The 21,894-nt window shown below is 33.8% G+C and overlaps 1 protein-coding gene across 2 annotated transcripts in view; it reads left to right on the forward strand.

The window, feature by feature from the left end:
• LOC134675856 (irregular chiasm C-roughest protein) overlaps positions 1-21,894 on the forward strand; it is a 62,563-nt gene that overhangs the window by 20,329 nt on the left and 20,340 nt on the right. For both annotated transcript variants that reach the window (XM_063534160.1, XM_063534161.1), the window contains exons 4-8: positions 379-530; positions 3,921-4,012; positions 7,433-7,541; positions 15,626-15,704; positions 18,430-18,518. In XM_063534160.1, the coding sequence (XP_063390230.1) occupies positions 379-530; positions 3,921-4,012; positions 7,433-7,541; positions 15,626-15,704; positions 18,430-18,518 (521 nt within the window). The remainder of the gene's footprint in view (positions 1-378; positions 531-3,920; positions 4,013-7,432; positions 7,542-15,625; positions 15,705-18,429; positions 18,519-21,894) is intronic.

The following is a 21,894-nucleotide window of genomic DNA, read 5'->3' on the forward strand; positions in this document are numbered from 1 at the left end:
TTAGAAAGGCACAGAAGAAAGTTCAAAAAAGGTACATTTTAAACTAAACTAAAATTATTACAAACAAACTTATTATTCATTAAAACAAATGACCAAACCACTATAAATTAATTTACCAAAACCCACAACAATCCATTTTTAGCCGCCATATTATCAAATAATGACTCTGACCACCATTTAAAGACAACCCCGAATTAGGTTACAAATACAACTACACTTACATAAATGAGAACAATTTACAAAAAGGCGTAATTAATAGCGTAACAACTTTGAAAATCTACCTTAACCTTTCAGTGTTAAGGTTGATTCTTGATGTAGCAAAGCCCAGTATATATGCGCTTGTGGAAATCACTGCTCAAATTAAAATGGTTTGTACAGGGGAGCCGGCTATTAGGTCACGGTACGCCCGCCTGACTGTCCTTGTGCCGCCCGAACCGCCGAGAATCCTGCAAGGCAACTTCTACTCTACGACAGAAGACAGAAACATCATTTTGGAATGTGAGTCCGTCGGAGGAAAACCCCCGGCAGAGGTGAGTGAAAAATTCTGTATTGGCTTGCGTTGATGACATTTTTGTTGGTACTGAATGAAATTCCGGGCGATTCTTTCGGTGGAATTGGGTTCCAGGGATATATGCCGATATTTAGGCTTACATCGGGCTTTTAGCAAGGTTTGGATACAATATGAAAAGGTTTTTAGAAAACTCGAAAATTACTTGTGATTTTTCGATATATGAATAAAATTACCTGTGTTCTTTAGAGGCTTTCTAGAAAAGTAATTGGTATCTTATAAATACGCTTCTCATCGTTTCTAAGTGCGTCAAAGAGAAATAGATGCATTGTAAATTGTAACTAAGTAAAATGGTCTTATCAGTCTTACCACAGAGTTTCATGATTTTTACTGTTACTATTATGAATAGGCTGTTAAAAATGGAATCTACTAAAATATTCAAAAGCGAAGAGAAAACTAAAATGACAAATTTAATGTTAAACCTACAATATAATTGTGTATTTCGGTAATACATTAACTACTTTGATGTTCATATTCGATAGCACATTACCATTACGAGTACCTACTAAAAGCTTGAATAATACATAGCATTCCAATTTATTAACGCCAATCCTATTAAAATAGTAATCAATAATACAGCGAACTACTTAAACAAAATTAGCTAATGATCAGAGCACTCTGACTCCTAGTTCCATTAAACTAATTACGTTACAAGAAACACGGATTAACTATACACTCTATTTTGCTTAGAACAGTTAACGGTTCTTCAAATTCTACAATCACTTTAACTTCTTTAGTATTTGCAAAAACGGCGTTTTTAATAACTTTGGACATTAAAAAATTGTCTTATTGTTCCCAAAGAAAGACTGGCTAAATTTCAGTATCAACATTTTCTACATGCGCTACGTAAGTCTAGTTTTAGTTAACAGTAATGTGTACTAAACGTGTACTTTTAAGTTTAGTCTGTGTTTCACTTTGACTTCATTATTATAGGCAAATTTGTTAAAAGGAAACTTTTCCCTCCAATCTCTTTTTCTTTATATTAGCTTTGATTCAATTCGATCGTAAAAGCAACATTGTCTCCACATGCCAATTTCCCCCTTTTTAAAACTTTGTCATCCCAACCCTCAGTCAATTCTATTTCACCGTTATAAATCTTTGTACTCGTCCCAGAGGTCCTCTAAGCTACGCTACATCGTTTTCAATTTTAAGTCCTAATTGTATGAAGTCTCATGGGTCGTATACCTATTCACTTAACCGGATTAAATAAATAGAAAACGTCGACACCAGCAAAGTAAATTGGACGTTTATGTAAACAGGCAGTATTTCTTTGAAGCTTATCTCCCATAGGCAAATATGTCAGGGTATACGCGGGGAATCTTTATTCCATGATTACATTTCCATGTTAAGTCAGGCCGATTTTTGTATTTCGATCGCTCGGATTCGTCACTCGAAAATCGGTGGAAAACGGTGAAATGCAAATTTTCGAAATACGAGCGATCAAAATTTGAAATCTAGTGGTCTAGTTTAATTCTATTAGTAGAATTTAAATGCCTAGTAGTGGAGATATTATTTAACGAAATACACGAAATCGAGCGGTCGAAATTCAAAAATCGGCACCCTGGTCAAGTGGTTTTCCTTTGAAATTGTTTTTTTAGGCGTCTCGTGGGTATCGGTTACAAATGTGAGGAAAATTTTACATTCTCGCTTGACAAATTTGTCCCGGGTCTCTGTTTCGAAATTTTATCTTCCTATCAAAACAATGAGTGTCTTATTGATTTCTTTTATGGTTTGCTTGTGAATTTAAATTGAGATGTAGCCCTATTTTCGTATCATTAATTAACAAGCTTTTATTAGGTCGACCTGTATTGTAACTAACTATGTAATGGAATCTAAGGTAACTAATTTAACCATCTTCCAACGATCATAGCGTCATAAAAATTGGCAGCTGTATGTAGTTCTGATGACAATACAATAATATGGTACTGTCGAACTGATCTGATGATGGAGACAGGAGGTGGCCATAGGAACGTCGACCTGTATGTAACTATGTAATGGAATCTAAGGTAACTAATTTAACCATCTTCCAAGGTTCGTAGCGTTATGAAAATTGGCAGCTGTATGTAGTTCTGATGACAATACAATAATATGGTACTTTCGAACTGATCTGATGATGGAGACAGGATGTGGCCATAGGAACTCTGTGATGAAACAACGCAACCTAATTGTGTTAGGGGTTTTTAGAATTGTCTCGATGAGTATTAGTTGTCTGTCGTGAGAAAAGTACAGTCAGCGATAAAAGCTTGTACCAAAAATTAAATTTTTGCCAAAAACTTATTTTCATATTGGGTTCTCTCAATTTAAAATGGAATAAAATATTTGTTTCATGTTTAAAACAAAACCACATTACTCTATTTCGAATCATCATCATCATCTCAGCCATAAGACGTCCACTGCTGAACATAGGCCTCCCCTTTGGAACTCCATACGTGCCGGTTAGAAGCGACCCGCATCCAGCGTCTTCCGGCGACCTTAACAAGGTCGTCTGTCCGTCTTCGAATACTGATATCAATTTCGCGGTAAAAGGCCTCCGTTAGGAGGTTCAATTATTGTACAGTGAAATCGAATTGCAGTTCATTTTTATAGCACTATAGGCTCTGTAGGCTATGGACTCCTGTAACTCAACCTGTTTGAATTTGAGATTAATAAATAATATAAAAAAAATGTTTATTTCTGATAAACATCATCACTGGCCTGTCACATCAATTAGATGATGGTTTAAACAGCGTCTATATTAAGAGTGCGGCACTGATAAACAAATGTACTGTTAACTGTTAAACTAGAAATAGACTGTTAGGAAAACAAGCAAAGATCTGCTTAACTTATAATACATATACATATACCTACACTATTACAGCATATTAGGTATCTACAATTTTGTTTTGCTCGGTCCAATGCCTTAGGATCGGACAATCAAATCTATCAGCAATTTTTCTTAGTATGCTGTTGGGTTGGGACTAGATCTCGACTTAGTAATGAGACTATTTTTTTTTCGTGATAAAGCCTGAAAACAAATTATTAAATTTTGCGAGAATATTAAATATCTCAAACAATAAGTTTATAATTTTGTGTTGTTGTAGACTTCTAGCATTGTTTTCTAGATTTCTCGTTATTCTTAATGACCTAAGTTAGTCAAAGTCAAAGTAATCATTAATCATTTTAACATTATCTTTTAGATCTACAAGACTCAGTACCTAATTATAAGTATTTCAGTGATCTAAATACATAAAAAGTTTTTTCAGTACCTACCTTGTAACTTAAGCGGTAAAATGGTTGAATGGTTTTCCGGGACGTTTGTCACACAAATATATGTTTTACATAAAATACCTCATCTACATATATATGTTCACAGATAACCTGGGTGGACAGTAACGCCGGTGTGTTGACACAAGGCGTAACATACACCGTGGAGCCTTTGTCGGACGGTCAACGGTTCACGGCTAGGTGAGTTACAAGCAAGACCTCTGAGGCCGTGTGTTTGTACAAATACAGAACAGTGGAACCTCGATAACTCGACCCAGAGACGAAATCCTCTTTAACATTAAATACAATGTTATTTATATCGTCGCACCAATAAAAGTCTGCTGCGGATTTGATGGCCCACGCAATGTAAGTGTTATTTAAACGTCATAATTTCATAGAAGTTTGACGTTTAAAATGACACTTGCACTGCGTGGGCTATCAAAATCGCTGCAGACTTTTTACGGTCTAACTCTATTCATTCAAAGATTAATACAAAGACGTACCTACCTAGTGCATGAACGCGCTAAAAGCCTCATGCTTTAATTCGTTTATCTCAATCTGTCATTTTGACTTTTACATTTGTACCTAAAAGAGTTATAAAATATATAGGGTTTTGGGGGAGCGAAAAATCGATCTAGCTACTTAGCTAGGTCTTATCTCTGAGCGCATTTTTGAGTTTTTATATGTTTTCCGAGAAAAACTTGGTCTCCCAGATATTAGTATTAAGACGGAATCAACGATTCTCTTCATGGTAATCCAGTGAATACAAATAATTTACCTTCATAACTCGAAGACTAAATTGGACGTCTACATCTCAAAACATAATGTTTTCTTTTATTACTTCCATTTATGTCGACTTCATGGCTTACTAAACCTCTTTAAAGAAAAATACAATAATACGTACTCTACATGTTTGTATAATTTGAAATTTTCATTAGTTGAGTCTCCCTGTCCTCTTAAGAAGTGGAAGAATATCCTACAATAACCACTTTTAGTCGAAACCTTTCCTCCGTCGAGATTCCTGTTATCGAGGTTCCATTGAATCAATACCAAAAGGGATCTTAAACCATTTGAGATTCAAACACATGTCAGAGAAACATATCAGCAATATAGCTACTGAGACGGTTACAGAACCGTTCGAATCACTGACAGTGTCAAAACTAACTACGTCATTTACTTTCTATACATCTCGCTCGTACTAATATGCGAGTACGAGCGAGATGCATAGAAAGTAAGTTACGTTCTCAAATTTCTCGATAGCGTTTATGTCAGTGCCAAACTGGTGGTAGTCACACTGGACAGGCAAATACCAAAAGGGGTCTTATTCTCCAAATAAGAACATAGCTACCTACAGCGAAAGGGTCGTGAATAATTCGCAATACAAACTGAGCAATACAAATGTCTGTTGAATGTCTCTACATAAAGGCCGATTCTGTCTTTTAGTTCATTTTGTTTTGATACGACCTTGGACATGAGCACCAATAAAAAAAAAACAAATTTTAAATCGATTAATTTCCATAAAAAGTACAGTAAGTCTACATACATATGTGTGCAAAATCTCTAGTATGAGATTATGTGTGCGGTTACTAAACTCGCGTTTTGTTGTTATCTAACACACACAATTACATTAAGGTTTTGTTCGGATTCAGACTGGAGTAGCACTATTGCTGCAGTAATTGATGTTTGTGTTCGGATTTGGGTCAGTAATGTCACGCTGCAATAGTGCTGCAGTACTGCCTTACTGCAGGAAAAGTGAAAACAAATTAAATTGTCTCCCTGCTGCAAATGTCAAAATTGATGTTGCTGCTCCGGTTTTTGATGTTAAATAATAATAAAAAAAAATGTTTTGGACCACAAAAATCCATAACAGGTTAGTTGAACGAACATGTACATGCAGCAACTTGTAATTAAGACTATGTTAGTACTTAAATTTGCAGCACCAATATACGAAATGCAATTAAGAATCGTCTCATTAGGCATTTTGCTTGCACTTATTGGTAACTAAAACCACATAAAATTTCTAAAACAGAATCAGCCTCCTAGTATCCCTTTGAAGGTCCATGTTTAATTTGGATTGTAGAGTATTATTATGTCCACCTGAATTAGAATCGTTGTATAGAATGTCTAGGTAAGTTTGTTACCTAAATATTAGAACTTTAGAAATACCCACACAAAATTGAAAATAATAGTAGATTTTGTATTATACAATTTGTGTGGGTAGTTATTAAGAAATTGTCGGGCACACTTCAAATTCTGTCCCTATTCACCCCGGTTGACGGTACCTATTATAATAAAACATGAAGTACATTAAAAGATGTGAATAAAGTTGAATAAACCTTATATAACCTAACGAATTTCAATTAGCAATATACTATTTGTCAAAAAGACTAATCTCAATCAAATGAGGAACTTAATTAAACTAAAATGCAAGGCACCGTCTTCATTGGCTCTAAGCTCTGCGCCCTGAATTTGATCAAAATAGAATCTAGATTAATGCAAATTTTGCACCCGAACGTTCCTTCAATAGATTTAATAGTAGCTGTAGAAATACCGCTACTATTAAATCTATTGAATACGTACATCAAAAGGAAAACAAACGTAAGAACTTGGATATTTTTTAAATCACAAATTATTAATAAAAATCTACGGAAGTAAAACTTCAATACTAAAGTGTTTCATCGATTAAAACTTAAATGTCACTAAAAATACAAAATCACTTAAATCGTCGACTGTATTAATCATGGAAATTGTCAAGATAATATCAAAGTGAGCTTTTAATAGAAGCAAAATGCAAAGCAACTTTATCAAAATACGATCTAAATTAATGCAGATTTTGCACCCGGATTCATAATATACCTTCATTATGGTGAAAGCTCTTTGCATCAAACACAACATCATAAATATCGCTTTATGATATTTTGATACGGAATTAAATGGTTCCTGCATTTTTAAACAACTATTTGCTTACGAACTCTTGCTGCTGTGTTTTTATTTTTTACTTATTTTTGGATAACGCCGAGGGAGATTGATATTATTAAATTCATGAATATTTACTAGGAATGATTACCTTTCAGTTTATAAGGTATCCTAATCACACCAATATGTACTAATCTAATTGTGATTGTCCCTTTCCTTATAAAAATGATAATTTATTTTTAGCTAAAATTAAGACTGCGATTCTTTGCAAAATAAGCGCCATTGGTCTAAAATTCCTTTATAGTTGGAATGACTCAATATTATTTTTTTTGTAAAATTTTGATGCTCAGTTGGCGTTTTAACCTCTTGCCGCCCATACGTCAAACCTTGCCAAGCACAATGAAATTTTATTTCGTTAATACAAAGTTCAAATTAGAATGGAACAGGAGACCTTTTTATCGGTCTCTGGGTGGCTAGAGCTTAAAGGTAAATCCATAATGCAGGTAAAATTAGCCCGGACAATCTCTTCCGTCGCTAAACAGTCACACAAAAAATTAAAAATGCGAAAGGTGACCTACTTTTGAGCTTATTCCACCTTTTAACTGGTATTACTGATATGATATTAGGTCAGCCGTATGATAAACGCCCTCTCTTTGAATTCTCACGTATATTATAAAATAATAATATGACACCATTTGTCCCCAGATCAATAATAAAGATGTCCCCGAAGCAGGAACACCATAACCAAACGTTCACCTGTCAGGCGCAGAACACCGCGGACCGGGCTTACAGAGCCGCTAGCATTCAAATTGAGGTAAGGAACATCTCTATTGATTCTTCCTCGTGTCATTTGTTAAAAACTTTGACACCATTTGGAGTTTATTTTTAAGCTTAGTGGAGCCCTACATCATCTCAAGAATGAGCAATTTAATTTAAATCTTCAAACTATATTTTTTCTTCCAATTTGGTCTTTTTATGTCATTCCTGCTCAGAATCACGAGTTCTTTCGATCTTTTTAGGAGAAAAATGTATTCGATCAGTAGAGATGATGTTCAGTCACGCTCCGTGATTGTTACGCCATTTAGGGTTCTAGCTAAATTAGTCATTCCATAGCGTAAGTATTGATGAACCAATTTAGCCAGGACCCTAAATGGCGCAACAATCCCGTGTGGTGACTGTACCTAGTCGTTGCTCAGTCGAAGATCGTCTAAAAATAATTTTATTAACCTCATCAAACTACATACTTGGGAAATAGACGTATTTAGATCTGCTAAATTATTAAAACAATAAACTAAATTAATGCACACAAGGCATAGTGATTGTCTCAGATCTTAAATTGTGTAGAGGACTTTGCAACACAATCTGACAAAGTCTATATTTGTATAGAGAATATTGAAGCACAAATACCAAAATCTATTTCCATCGCTTTCAAACTAGGTTGCTCCCACGTTCATTTTCATACTGCGTTGGATTATTTGTATGGTTGTTTAACGGTAGCTGTTTATTTAACATCTTGAGCAGAATCTATTCACGATGACGTTAGTTTTCTCATAAACTCACATCATTTCATTTCATTACCCATTATTTGACCCGATTTAGAATAATCATTTTTTTTATTCAGAAGTATTTTTGATCGAAAAGTTTACTGAAAAGCAAGTACTTTAAAAGGTATCAAAGTACTAACTTTACTCGTACAAAAGTATCTTCCAAAAGGCTTGTTAAAAGTTATCTTACTTAAAGAAGATCACAGTTGTAATATTGCCAAGGCAAGATCTGAATTATGTTAATAAATATTCAGTTTTCGCTTCAAATAATAATTCAAATCTTTAGACCCTTAAATGTAAACTAAATTCAGTAAAAGGCACATTATTTCATGAATATTCTAGTGGAATCTTTTATTCTAAATCTGCTTTATGATATTAATCCTTATCTTTTGAAGAATTGAGTTTTCTTAGCTTAGGAAGGATTTTTTCAAACAACTTAATCTTTTCAAAGAAGTCTTTCAAGACATTTGTATTAACATTTATTCAATAACAGCCACAGTCTCCTCCATAATCAACTTTAAATTATACTTATTTTGATTATATATATGTACCTATTTTACGCGGTCCAGTGAACAAACCCAGGGGGATTAAGGATATCTTGATGAAAAGTATCCCGGGCGATATATCAAAAAGTGGTTTAGGGGCGATGTGTTATGAATTCTGAACCCCCATAGAGGTCAGCTGCCGCTTCGTTTGTGGGTTGAGGAGTAGCAGCCACCTAAACACGTAAAAATAGTTTCAATGTGGACAAAGTTTCTGGGAACAATTATTTTATTGTTTACAGTTCATGCGGCCAGCTGACGATCTTTCCACCGCGATACAACTGGCTGACGTTTTTTTAAATTATCATCATCATCATCATCTCAGCCATAAGACGTCCTCAGCTGAATATAGGCCTCCCCCTTTTTTGGGGGGCGAATGCTATAACAGCCACGCTTGGCAGGTTTTTTTAAATATTTTGAACAAACATTAGAAGCAATTTTAACGACTAACAGCTTTACCTGAAAAAACATAAATTAATTCCGCTATGTTATAAGCGTCCTACAAGCTCCAAATAGCTTATCAACAACTTCTTAACTGAACTCGAAGTTAATCCTAACATGCTCGAGTTAATGCTAAGTACAAAGACAAGAGTTGTTCACAATATTAATGTACTTTAAGCTGATAATCTTTTGTAGAACAGAAAACGTGGCACGAAATACATAAAGAAAGAAGTTAATAAAATACATTTACATAAGTAATTAAATAATTTATCACCACAATAGATCGTAAATACTCTTTTTATTCTTCAAAAACTGATGAAAAAGGTGCATTTTATCCACTAGAGTGCGAAGTAGTTAAATGCAAATTTTGAGTTGTTGTCTCATGTTAACTGATGGAATTGAGTGATAATTTTGAATCACAAATATTTAATTAATAGATTTTATTTGGATTCGATTTGTAACATTATTCAGCTAGAATTTTCCTCGCATGTGGTAGAAAATTTTGTGTTTCACTCGGGAGCACAGTATATATTTAAACCTCGTAGTAAAGTTATAGAACTTGCTAACTATGTAAACAAACCGCCATCATATTGAAATTGTCCCTGAATGATGAATTTACTAGTGACTTTTGTTTACATAGCAAGTTCCATAGAATGACACTTTATATTGCAACCGCCTCCCTTTAGGTTCCACTTTTTGAAATTATTTGCAATGACAACAATTTTTTTTAATAAACGGGTAAGATTATTGTTTTCCCAAAAATCTACGCAATCTTGAGTCTAAGCAGAAAGACAGAAGCTCCTCATAATATATATTAATGTACTTTACACTCTTCCGAGCAAAAAGCAGAGAAAACAGTAAACAGAGAATGTTTTGCCGCTACTCCGTATTCCGCCCTCGTTCTGCCCTTTCTTGCCCGCTTTTTTCCACCCGACACAAAACGGAGCTATGAAAGATGTAACAAAACAGTGTTGGTTAAAGATCGGAGCGATAAAGTAACAATTGTTACGATAGTAAAGTTGCTTATCTGCTTTTTGAGATCTAAATCTAACACATAGTAGACAAACACCATTAACGTATTTTTGGAGAGCGTTGTAGTTTAGTGGGCTCTAAATGAGTAATGATTTTTTTGCAACCAGTTAGGGCCACCTGAGTTGCCATGGAATTAACCTGGAGTTACCATGGTTAACGGTTTAACCGGTTAGCCCCGGGTTAGTGGTTTGGTGCAAGTGGCGCTTAGGTATTCATTCTTTACTTACTTACACCTATAACATAATTTCTTACTTCTTACCCGCCTTTTTCCATCCCGGCATTTTAGCTGAAATTGAAGTATTAATATTGTTTACACAAATGCGGAAATTATTACTCAATGCAATTCTAACTGTGCACTGTGGTTTAATGAAATCTTTTTTTAAGATTTTGACCTCATCACTTTAGTATCCGATATAACTAAACAAAAAAAATCTTTTTTTAAATGGGACGGGAAATCCTTACACACATGTCCTGATTTTGTTGATATGTGTTTTGCCAAGCAAAGGTTTGTTTACAGGATATATTTGGTTTACGAGATACAGTTGTAAAAGCAGATGGCTTTACAAATGTAAACAAACATTCAAGTTAAACAAATGTTGAAGTTGAATACATTTTATTTGCAAGGAAAAAATACAGGCGGATGATTTGAACAGAAAAAGCTTGTTAATTAAAGATTTGTTTGACTGTAAACACTTGCTATTGCAAATAATAATCTTGAAATAATAATGAAAGAAAAGTAAATTAAGGACATAGTTTAGGGATATTAAAAAAACATTATCTACCGTACGAAGCAAATGTATTCCTGTAATCATTAAATATTTGTCGAGCACGAAACTCCACATTAAATTTGCCTGCTCCTAAATTCTTACTTCCTGGGTAAGGCAATCGTAAGACACCCCGATACTGAGGTCTTATAAAATATTGAGATAGAATTCGACATCAACCCCGGGTCAACGAGGATGAACTTTAATCCAAGAAGATAGAATACAAAATCGATTGCACGAATGACGGCAATGAATGATAAAGAATGGAAAGATGTAAGAGAAGGGAATAAGGTTCATTTTACAACGTATTTTTCTATAGTTTGGAGGACTGTAAACATACTCGTTGAATTTGCTGCATATGATGAAAATTTCTTTCCCTTTTTTTACTTCCTATGAAAAAATGGGCTTATGAGATGAAATGTTCAGGTTTATTTGTTTGTTTGCTTCTGATATGTAGTTTATAATAAAGAATATTGAAATTTATTTAGGACGGATGTGCAAATATTTTGGTTGTGAAGGTTCTGATTTGTAATATTTTTGTACACTTTTGCAAAGTATATATTATTTCGACTAGTTCTGAGTAGATATTGATTTTTTTCTAGGATGTTACTGATGTTCGAAATGTTATTTCTAATTAAAAAGTATTTATTATTTAATATTACTATATTAAGTGAGATTATTGTAACTTATTTCAAATTATATTATTAAATTATTGCTAGACATAGTTATCAACAAATTGTAATGAAAGGTGTGAAATCATTATCGATGTAGTTTAAGCGGACATATTTGACTTATCCAAATCTTTTAAATTAAAATATAGTACAAATAAACGAAAGCAGGTTTGAGTAATTTTATACATAGTTTTACAAATATTTACATCAACTACCTTTTTAAAAAAAAATTGGGATTATTTATGCAAAAACGTGTCGAAAATTTCCATACTTCTTCGATCCTTAATTCTTTTCTGTAACTTCATTAAAATGTAATTTCTTTGTTTCGTCAATTTCTTGAATATAAAAGAATAAAGATGAATATTCCTCTTACATATTCCTAACTCCGTATAAAGCCTTGTTTTGCTTGTACACACGCCCTTATGTTTGCAAAGGGACGTATGATTTATGTTTCAATAAAATAGAGTGTCGGCAATAAATTTCACTTGAGTTGTCAATGCAGGGCAGGTTTATTATCAATATCTTTATATTTCATGGATGGTCATGGCAAAAAGCACATTAGGTTTCAATCTTTTTTTTGCTATATCTTCCGTTTGACTCATTATTTCAAATGTTGTTGTTTACCAAACTATGGAGCTTGCCCGGGTCTTTGTTTTTGTAATTACTTTTTTCATACAATTATTAAAATGTTATAATAAATAACTGCTTGATACCTACGTGAACATCATTAGATAAACTACTGTTTTTTTAGTCTGTAACTTTGTAATCGACATACGATTTTGTAATCGCTGGCACGCTTTTTTATCAATCAAATCAATCAAAGCATTTACTTTCAGGCTACTAAGGCCCATAGATACATATACCTTACAAACTAACATATATATACAATAATAATATCTTAAATACTAATAAAATCTATATAAATGAAATATATATAAATATCATATAGGTACACCTTACAAAAGCCATTGACGAAAACAGTTCAATACCTAATCTAATGTCATCACATTTTTAATCGAAACCACACGTCATAAAATAACATTATTGACAAACAGAAAGCGACATAAAACGTTACAGCGTCAACGGCGTGATAAAAATTATTGTCGCCCAGAAGACTGTTAAGCGGAAATTACTATTCTATACACGGATGTAGAGGGGATTGGATATAAACTTGGATGGGGGATGAAATATAAATGAGGGATAAAATATATAGATGTACCTCTATAACTATCTTTAACTATTTGTTTATATTAAACGTCTACCGGCGGGTTCCTCTTCGTGTTATGATGATGATTGATATAAAATACAAGAGAAAGAAAGAATTTTTTTTTACGTCAACCGAACAATAAAATTACAAATTTAAACTGTCTTATGTCCTTCCTCGGGCTTCAAACAATATCCATGCGAAAATTATTTAAATCGGTTCAGCGGCTTAATCTTGAAAAGATAACAGACAGACAGTTAGTCGATCAGACGAACAGACAGGCAGACAGACAGACAAGCAGACAGCCAGCCAGACAGACAGATAAGCAGATGAATAGACGGACGGACAGTGTAAGCTTTGCATTGTCCCGATTGTCATTTACAAAATTTGTTGAAATAATTTATTTCAAGTTGATAAAGATCGGATTTTATTTCATAAAATTGTAATATTATAGACTAAGAGTAATTTTAAAGAAAACTTTGTTTATCTGAAGTTTGTTAATATAAAAACAATTATGTTAATCGAAAACTGAAAAAAAAGTGGTCGGTTTTTTTTTGAACACTTTTATAACCCTTTTAGGTTAAGTGCATAACACTTTATTTTTAAAGCATAACTTTCTCACAAACTAAAGCACTAAATAGCTCACTAAAAACTTCACAATCACCAAAGACACTTTCATAAAAGCCAAAGTGCACTTCGCACCAAAACGTCATGTGCAAGTTTAAAATGTCTTCGTTTGTAAAGTTTTAACCTCTAGCCGCCCAGATACCTATAAAAAGGTCTCCTGTTCCATTCTAATTTGAACTTTGTGTTGACAAAATAAAATATCATTTTGCTTGGCAAGGTTTAACGTGTGGGCGGCTAGAGAAAAACAGACTAGTTTATTCAGACATTGAGTCCCGTTGGGCAAAGTGTTGCTAGTTTTGTGACGTCTTGGAACAGATGAAATTTGGCAGAAGTTTAATTATGTGCTAATAAGTTGTAACTAATAATAGTAAATATTATTATGTCCGCCACTATCGTGAATAATGACATTACTTTGAAGTAATGATATTTTTAGTGATAGTGTAGGGATTGGCATGAAGGAATGACGGCAAGTAAGGAAGTTCTTTTAAAATATTTACCTTCAGTATTGGAGTTATGTCAATGTAATTACACTAGAAATGACATTACTACTGACAGTGAATTGATAAGAATGACGGAATCAGAAATGACAGAAAGAATGACGGAAGATAAAATCCATAGGACACATTAACACAGTTGGAATATACCTAATAACATATCATTATTGATTAATTAATGAGCAAAAATACACTGACAAAAATACGTTGACGAACAATATTTTTTTCAAAATTGCATAAATAATTAAAACTACAATCTGTTAATTAAAACAGGAAGTATTGTATTGATAATATGCTCCTTTAACTTTGATAAAAAACACAAACGTTTGTTAAAATAATCTACAATATGTACGAAAAAGGTATTTTGGGTGAGTTTGTAATGACCAAATTTTCCCAGAATATTTAAACCAAAGGTCCATATATTTTCCCACTTGTTATATTAACATACCTAGTTATTTGATATCTGAGCCGTATCCAGTAATCCTATTCATTTCGGTCGTTACCAAAAAAAGGCCCAGTATCTTTATCATGTATTTTTCGGGCCCCGTAAAATAACAACCCCTTTTTACTGGCAACCCAATTACTTTTTATGATCAGATGGCCAGCGATATTACTGGCCATTGGGTCATACCGTTGTGACCGTATTTTTATCTGTTTTTATATAAAATGTCTTAATAGAGAATATAAAATAGCGATTGTATCTGAGTTATGTTTTTTTTATTGGATTTTCTTTGTAGTTTTATTAAGGTTATATCTGTATTGAACGAAATATTTGTGTCTATTATGTCACGTAAAATTAGGTAGATATTATACAATTTTTTCAACATTAAATGGGATTTATTTTTGTGTAAAAAAACACGTTATTCTAAATATTATCGACGCTCTTTGATGTGGCAGTCAACTATTCTTAAATTATAAAATAATAAAACAGGAATAAAATTATAATATGAAGTAAAACTATAATTCATTAAATTTTAAAGTAGGTAGTCAATCTAATAGCAGTCATTACTCTACTCAACGACATTATTAAGCCTACAGTTAAACCCGACCAATTAAATTAATATTTAATACCAGGTGTGGCCTGTAACACGAGCAAATAATTTAAACATAGATTGTACTCTTCAACTGGTGACACTTTTGTTCAATAACTTTTAAAAATTGTGAAGTATTTAGACTTCCTATTTTTCATACAAAATAAATATTATCTTCAATGGACGCCATCGCCACGCCATATCATTGTGATTGACGTTGCTTGTCACGCCTTTAAACATAACAAAATTCGCAATACATTGCGTTTTAGAATAAACTTTAAAGTGTATTAAAAATCAAACCATATGTTATTTTTAAAAGTCGCTGAACAAATGTTGATCATTATGAAGAGTACAGTCTACAGTTAAATTTTTTGCTCATATTACAGGCCACACCCGGTATGTCTACATATTCAATTTAAAATAATATTTTTTACAATTCTTCACCTTTATAAAGTATTTGGTGAATGTTTTTTAATTAAAACGTAGTAGCACTAAGGATTCCATTAAAACGTTTTCACTTTAATTAATTGGATATTTTTTGTCAACAGGTAAAATACGCCCCAAAAGTGCAGATAAGAATAAAATCAGGAGCTAAAAGGATACCTGAAGGAAGTGACGTAATAGTTGGTGAGTATTTATCTAAAATAATGGTTTTTGCACACACATACACACACACGCACACACATACACACACACACACACACACACACACACACACACACACACACACACACAATTTTTGCTTTATTACCTACTTCAATAATCATGCTTTAAACAAAATATTCATATTGTTTATATAAGTAGATTATTTTTTTCATATTGTTGTAAATACGATTAAGTATATTGAATACTATTTATCTAATGTAATTAAAAAAGTGACAAAATAACTCGAGAGAATAAAATAATATATAAAGCTGGTCAAGCAGATCTTGTCAGTAGAAAAAGGCGGCAAATTTGAAAAATGTAGGCGCGAACGGATATCGTCCCATAGAAAATTTGAATTTCGCGCGTTTTTTTACTGACAAGATTTGCTTGACCAGCTATATGTTCAAATTTTATGATGATTATACTTCTACTGTGTACAGTCACCTGCACTAATATGTAGTAACTAATATACAGGGTCATTTTTGGACCATTAGCTATACTGTGCGAGGTGATTAGGTAGGTCATACTGAACAACTTTTTCTATGGGACCTACCCCGAAATCCCCAAAAAAATTGGCCTACCCATAGAAAACGTCGACATCCTCTTGGCCAAAATCTATGAAACGGCCAAAAATTTTTTGCGATTTCGGAGTTGGTCCCATAGAAAAAGTTGTTCAGTATGGCCTACCTAATCACCTCGCACAATATGGCTAACGGTCCAAAAATGACCCTGTATGTGACGCGCTCTTATGGCTCTACAAATAATTAATGTCAGATATTTTTGCAGCCTTCGTTGTGTAAGATATTACACATTTAAAGTGACATTCCATTTCCAACTGCAGCTGCAATACTGTTCATTTTACTATGGAAATTGACAATGACAGCGACGCGTTTCCATAGTAAAATGAACAGTATTGCAGCTGCAGTTGGAAATGGAATGTCACTCTTACAGTACATTGTAGGTAAATGTAAACGATTATTCTAAGCTACTTTTTAATATTGTCACGTGCTTGTGACAATAATGTGCTCTTAAAGGTTATTTATACTCCAAAATCAACAACGACCTTAAATTCTTCAAAACTCATAATTGCAAAAAGGTACGAGTACCCTAATGCCTTGCATTAAGGTCTCTTTTTTTCTGTACCTATTTAGTACTACTAGTAAAGTAATTTCTCCAAGAAAAAAGTGATCTCGCATTAGTTAAGCGCTCAAACCTTTCTAGAGCGATATTTTGTCCTCTAGCCGCCCATACGTCAAACCTTGCCAAGCAAAATTAAATTTTATTTTGTCAACACAAAGTTCAAATTAGAATGGAACAGGAGACCTTTTTATAGGTCTTTGGGCGGCTAGAGGATGTAGTACAAAGACTGAAAAGTTGTTATTTAAATGCTAATTAGTAAACAACACCGTAATTTAAAAAAAAACCGGGCAAGTGCGAGTCGGACTCGCGCACGAAGGGTTCCGTACCATAATGCAAAAAAAAAAAACAAAAAAAAGCAAAAAAAAAACGGTCACCCATCCAAGTCCTGACCCCTCCCGACGTTGCTTAACTTTGGTCAAAAATCACGTTTGTTGTATGGGAGCCCCATTTAAATCTTTATTTTATTCTGTTTTTAGTATTTGTTGTTATAGCGGCAACAGAAATACATCATCTGTGAAAATTTCAACTGTCTAGCTATCACGGTTCGTGAGATACAGCCTGGTGACAGACGGACGGACGGACGGACGGACGGACGATTAGTAATAGGGTCCCGTTTTACCCTTTGGGTACGGAACCCTAATTGAGTGTTTCTTGTTTATAAATGCTAGATCGTAAAGTAAAGGTACGGTATAATTTCTGAATTAAAGTGAGCTATGTCTGTGACAACTTTTTTATTTTTATTTGTAAGATTTATGTGTCTAGAATTTCGCATTATGATCGCGTGTGTAATTTGTACTTATGACATTGCGCGAATTGCGACGGCGGCGGTAGCAACCATAAGTTGAAGTGAGACACAGCGATCGGACCTTTCGTTTCCACTTTATTTTCAAAAAATAACTACACAACTTACGAGGTTGATCTTTTGTATTATCGACAGCTTATTTATTGTAGATTACTAGGATATGCAATATGCATAACTCCATACGAGCCATAACGTACCCATGGAACGTCACAAATAATGGATGTTGTGACGACCTGAACCACTACCACCAGTTTTGACTTTTTATGCATCTCGCTCGTACTCGCATATTAGTGCAAGCGAGATGTATAGAAAGTAATTTACTTAGACGCGAGCGTATCTGTCAATGTCAAAACTGGTGGTAGCCGTACTGTCAGTACAGTCAGCAGCAGAAGTTGCTAAGCGGTCGAGGTGTTCAAAATTACCTTGACGCGCTCTTATTCTCTTAACAATAAAGTCGCGTCAAGATCATTTTGAACACTTCGCCCGCTTAGCAACTATTGCTGCTGACTGTACCGCTAGTAAGTGTAGTGTAAATTTTATTCGATAGCGTAACGTGACGTAGTTACGCATTTGTGTGATTTCTATTTTGTATGGGATTTCGAACAGCGCGCCAAACGGAACGTTTTGGAAACTCAAAATCCCATACAAAATGACACTTAGGTAATAGGGTGCTTCAACTACATGTTTTGTTACTTTTACTATTACATTTGTTATTTAAACTGATAATTAATATAAATTATTAATAATGAATGATTATTGTTCTAGTGTGCCAAGCGGAAGCGAATCCCACCAATTTAACATACAAGTGGTATATGGATGAACATCTAGTTATAGGAAACTATACAAAGGAATTGGTAAGCTATTTGGGGCATTATCTATGAAAAGGGACCTTATTGTCGATGGCGCTTACGCCATTTCCAGCAAACATTTTTGGTTGATATTCCGAAAAAGGCACCTATTTTAGGTCGCACAATTTAGGAGACCAAAATGAGGCACGTCGAATCGACGTCGTGGGCACGTCGAGTCGACATAAATGGGGAAAAAACGCACGTGCCGGCGACGTATTTATTGACGGTAAATTAGTGATTACAACCATTAGGTCAACACTAGGTCATGTTTCCGACGTGGATTCGACGTCGCCACGACGTGCCGCGTAGTGAAAATGTACTAATTTGGTATTCTTTACCACCTTTAGACGTGATGGCGACATATTTTTATCCATATAATTACTCTGCGAGGCAATATTTAGATGAGACGCGATGAAGAGAAAAAGAGACACAAACATTACGCTTATATATTATTTCCACTCAGAAACAAAATGTCTAACAAGAAAACAACTTTAAGTTGTGCAATGATAATGGCGGCCACTAAGTCATGTAAAATAATTTAGGCCGATTACACTGATGAAGAACGATGAAATCTAGTGCACAGAAAATTTTTTCGTGCAGTATGTTAGGTTTACATACAAAACTATCGATGGGCTTTTGAAATATTTAAGTTTTCAACATTTTATAATATCAAAATGCATATATTTGCTTGTAATTGAGTGTTGTAATTGAATATTTGTGTGTGTGAGTGTATTGACTTGATCAAAAATATTGTTTTATTTTGAATATTAGCACAATGAAGTACCGTGCGATGGCACCATTCAAGATATAACAACTTAAATTATGCAATTTCATATTTAGCATCTCGTTATAATGAAAGAAAATGGCGGCACAACCTTATGGTATTGATAGTACTTTACAAGTGATTTTAACTATATGGTCGCAATTTGGTATCTATTTTAAGTAACATTTACCTAAAATTAGTAGCTAAATCGACATAAAATCGACGACCTAAAGGTCTCCGTATAGGAAATAATTACGTCGCAAATACACCTAAAATGTCTTATTAGTACATTTGACCTATTGGTCAGACTTTGCAGTTAATTTTACCTAATATTTCGACTTATTTTCAACCATTACGTCCCTGACTTCATGGTCCCCGTATAAGAAATAATTACGTCGCATATACACCTAAAATGCCTTATTAGTACATTTGACCTATTGGTCAGGGTTCGAAGTTAATATTACCTAATATTTCGACAGATTTTCAACCATTAAGTCCCTGACTTCATGGTCTCCGTATAAGAAATAATTACGTCGCATATACACCTAAAAGGCCTTGTTAGTATATTTGACCTATTGGTCAGGGTACGAAGTTAATTTTACCTAGTAATACGACTTATTTTCAACCATTAAGTCCGTGACTTCATAGTCCCCGTATAAGTAATAATTACGTCGCAAATACACCTAAAATACCTTATTAGTAGATTTGACCTATTGGTCAGGGTTTAAGGTTAATTTTACCTAGTATTTTGCCTTATTTTCAACCCCTAAGTCCCTGACTTCATGGTGTATTTATGAAGTGAAATTTACGTTTTATTATCCCTATATTTTGACTTGGAAGTAAAAGTGTACAATACGTAAAATAATTGGTGATTTAGGACGTCATTTTCACTTAAATTGGTAAAATCTTCTTCGAGCCTAGGAAAAAATACTTAAAATGTTTGCTGTATTAACGATGCTCCGATATAAATACAATGCCGCGCGACTCTGTGCGGCGTAAGCGCCATCGACAATAAGGTCCCTTTTCATAGATAACGTCACATTTTATAACAAAACTTCCGTGAGACACAGATATACAGGGTGCTTCCTGTAACAGGAGCAATAAACTAAACTAAAGGCTGTACTCCTCAAACTGACCAACATTTGTTCAGCAACTTTTAAAAATTATGAATCCTTTAGACTTCCTCTTTTTCATACAAAATAAATATTGCCTTCAATGTACGCTGACATCAGTGTGTTTGACGTTACTTGTTACGATTTTAACAAAATTCGCAATACATTGCGTCTTAGAATAAACTGTAAAGTGTATTAAAAATCAAACCACAAGTTATTTTTAAAAGTCGCTGAACAAATGTTAGTCAGTATGAGGAGTAATAGTTTAATTTACAGTTTAATTTTTTGCTCATATTACAGGCCACACCCGGTATAGTGAGACATACATAGGTCACTAGATAAGTCTTGCTATGGACAAATATGAAACAAAGAGGCCTATTACATATATTTTTTTAAACTATATTTCCATACACAATGATTGGCCTGAAAATTTTTACTTTCTTTTTAAATTTACTTTTTTTTTAATACCACATAGGTGGCAAACAAGCATACGGCCCGCCTGATGGTAAACAGTCACCGTAGTCTATGAACGCCTGCAACTCCAGAGGTGTTACATGTCAAAAAATTTACTTATGTAAATAAAGTTTTTAACTTTTAAAACGTCGGCGTGGCCTAAGGACTATTTACGAACATTTATAAGTAAATTTAAAAAGAAAGTAAATGTGATTGAGAACGAGAATGCTATCAAAATCGATGCAGACTTTTCTTGGTCTATCTTTAACTGCCTTTAAAATATGAGGTCGTATCAAAATACACGATGTTATATTAAAAAATCACCCTGCACTTCTCCCTTTTGAAGTCAAAGAAACAATGACATGTCAAAAATAGACGTTAGGGTAAAAAGGGTAAAAATAGAAAGGTGCCCTCAGCAATGTGGTCATGCGTGAAAGATGGACACTATTATATGTATGGATGAAATGAATGGGAGGTCGGTGAGGGTCGCAAATTGTCGAAATGGTGGAGAAATTGACAAAAGTGTGTTCAGGTAGAAATGTTTGTATAAGGATGAGCTTTATGTCTATTTTATAGGTTGCCCAAAAATATATTATGTGGACAATATTTTTTACAGTGGTATATTTTTCATGATTAAAATAAATCTTTTGCGTGTGTATCCTACAAAAAACATTTTAAATAATACCTACGTTTTGTTTTAGTTAAATGATTGTAGTTTTAATTGGGCTACCCTGTACTGGTAATGTGGTTACCTATATTTTGTTTTAACATTACTACAATGAATAAAAATTAGTTCAAACTAGACAACCATATTAGCTTTAATAATGAATATAATTATATTCTGGTAAAATATTAGCCCCGACATGTCGTTACCTACTCTGTATTTCGCTAAGATCCCCACGTCACAGGCTCACGGCCCGATTATAACTTTAAGGTATGTCAGTTAAAAGATCTAGAAAAGATATGAATTACATGTGTCAGTGTCAAATGTAACGTTTCTTCAAACAAAAACGTCACTTGACACTGACACATCTAATCCAAATTGTTTCGAGAT

This window comes from Cydia fagiglandana, chromosome 23 (genome assembly GCF_963556715.1).
Source record: "Cydia fagiglandana chromosome 23, ilCydFagi1.1, whole genome shotgun sequence".
NCBI classification, from domain to species: Eukaryota; Metazoa; Arthropoda; class Insecta; order Lepidoptera; family Tortricidae; genus Cydia; species Cydia fagiglandana.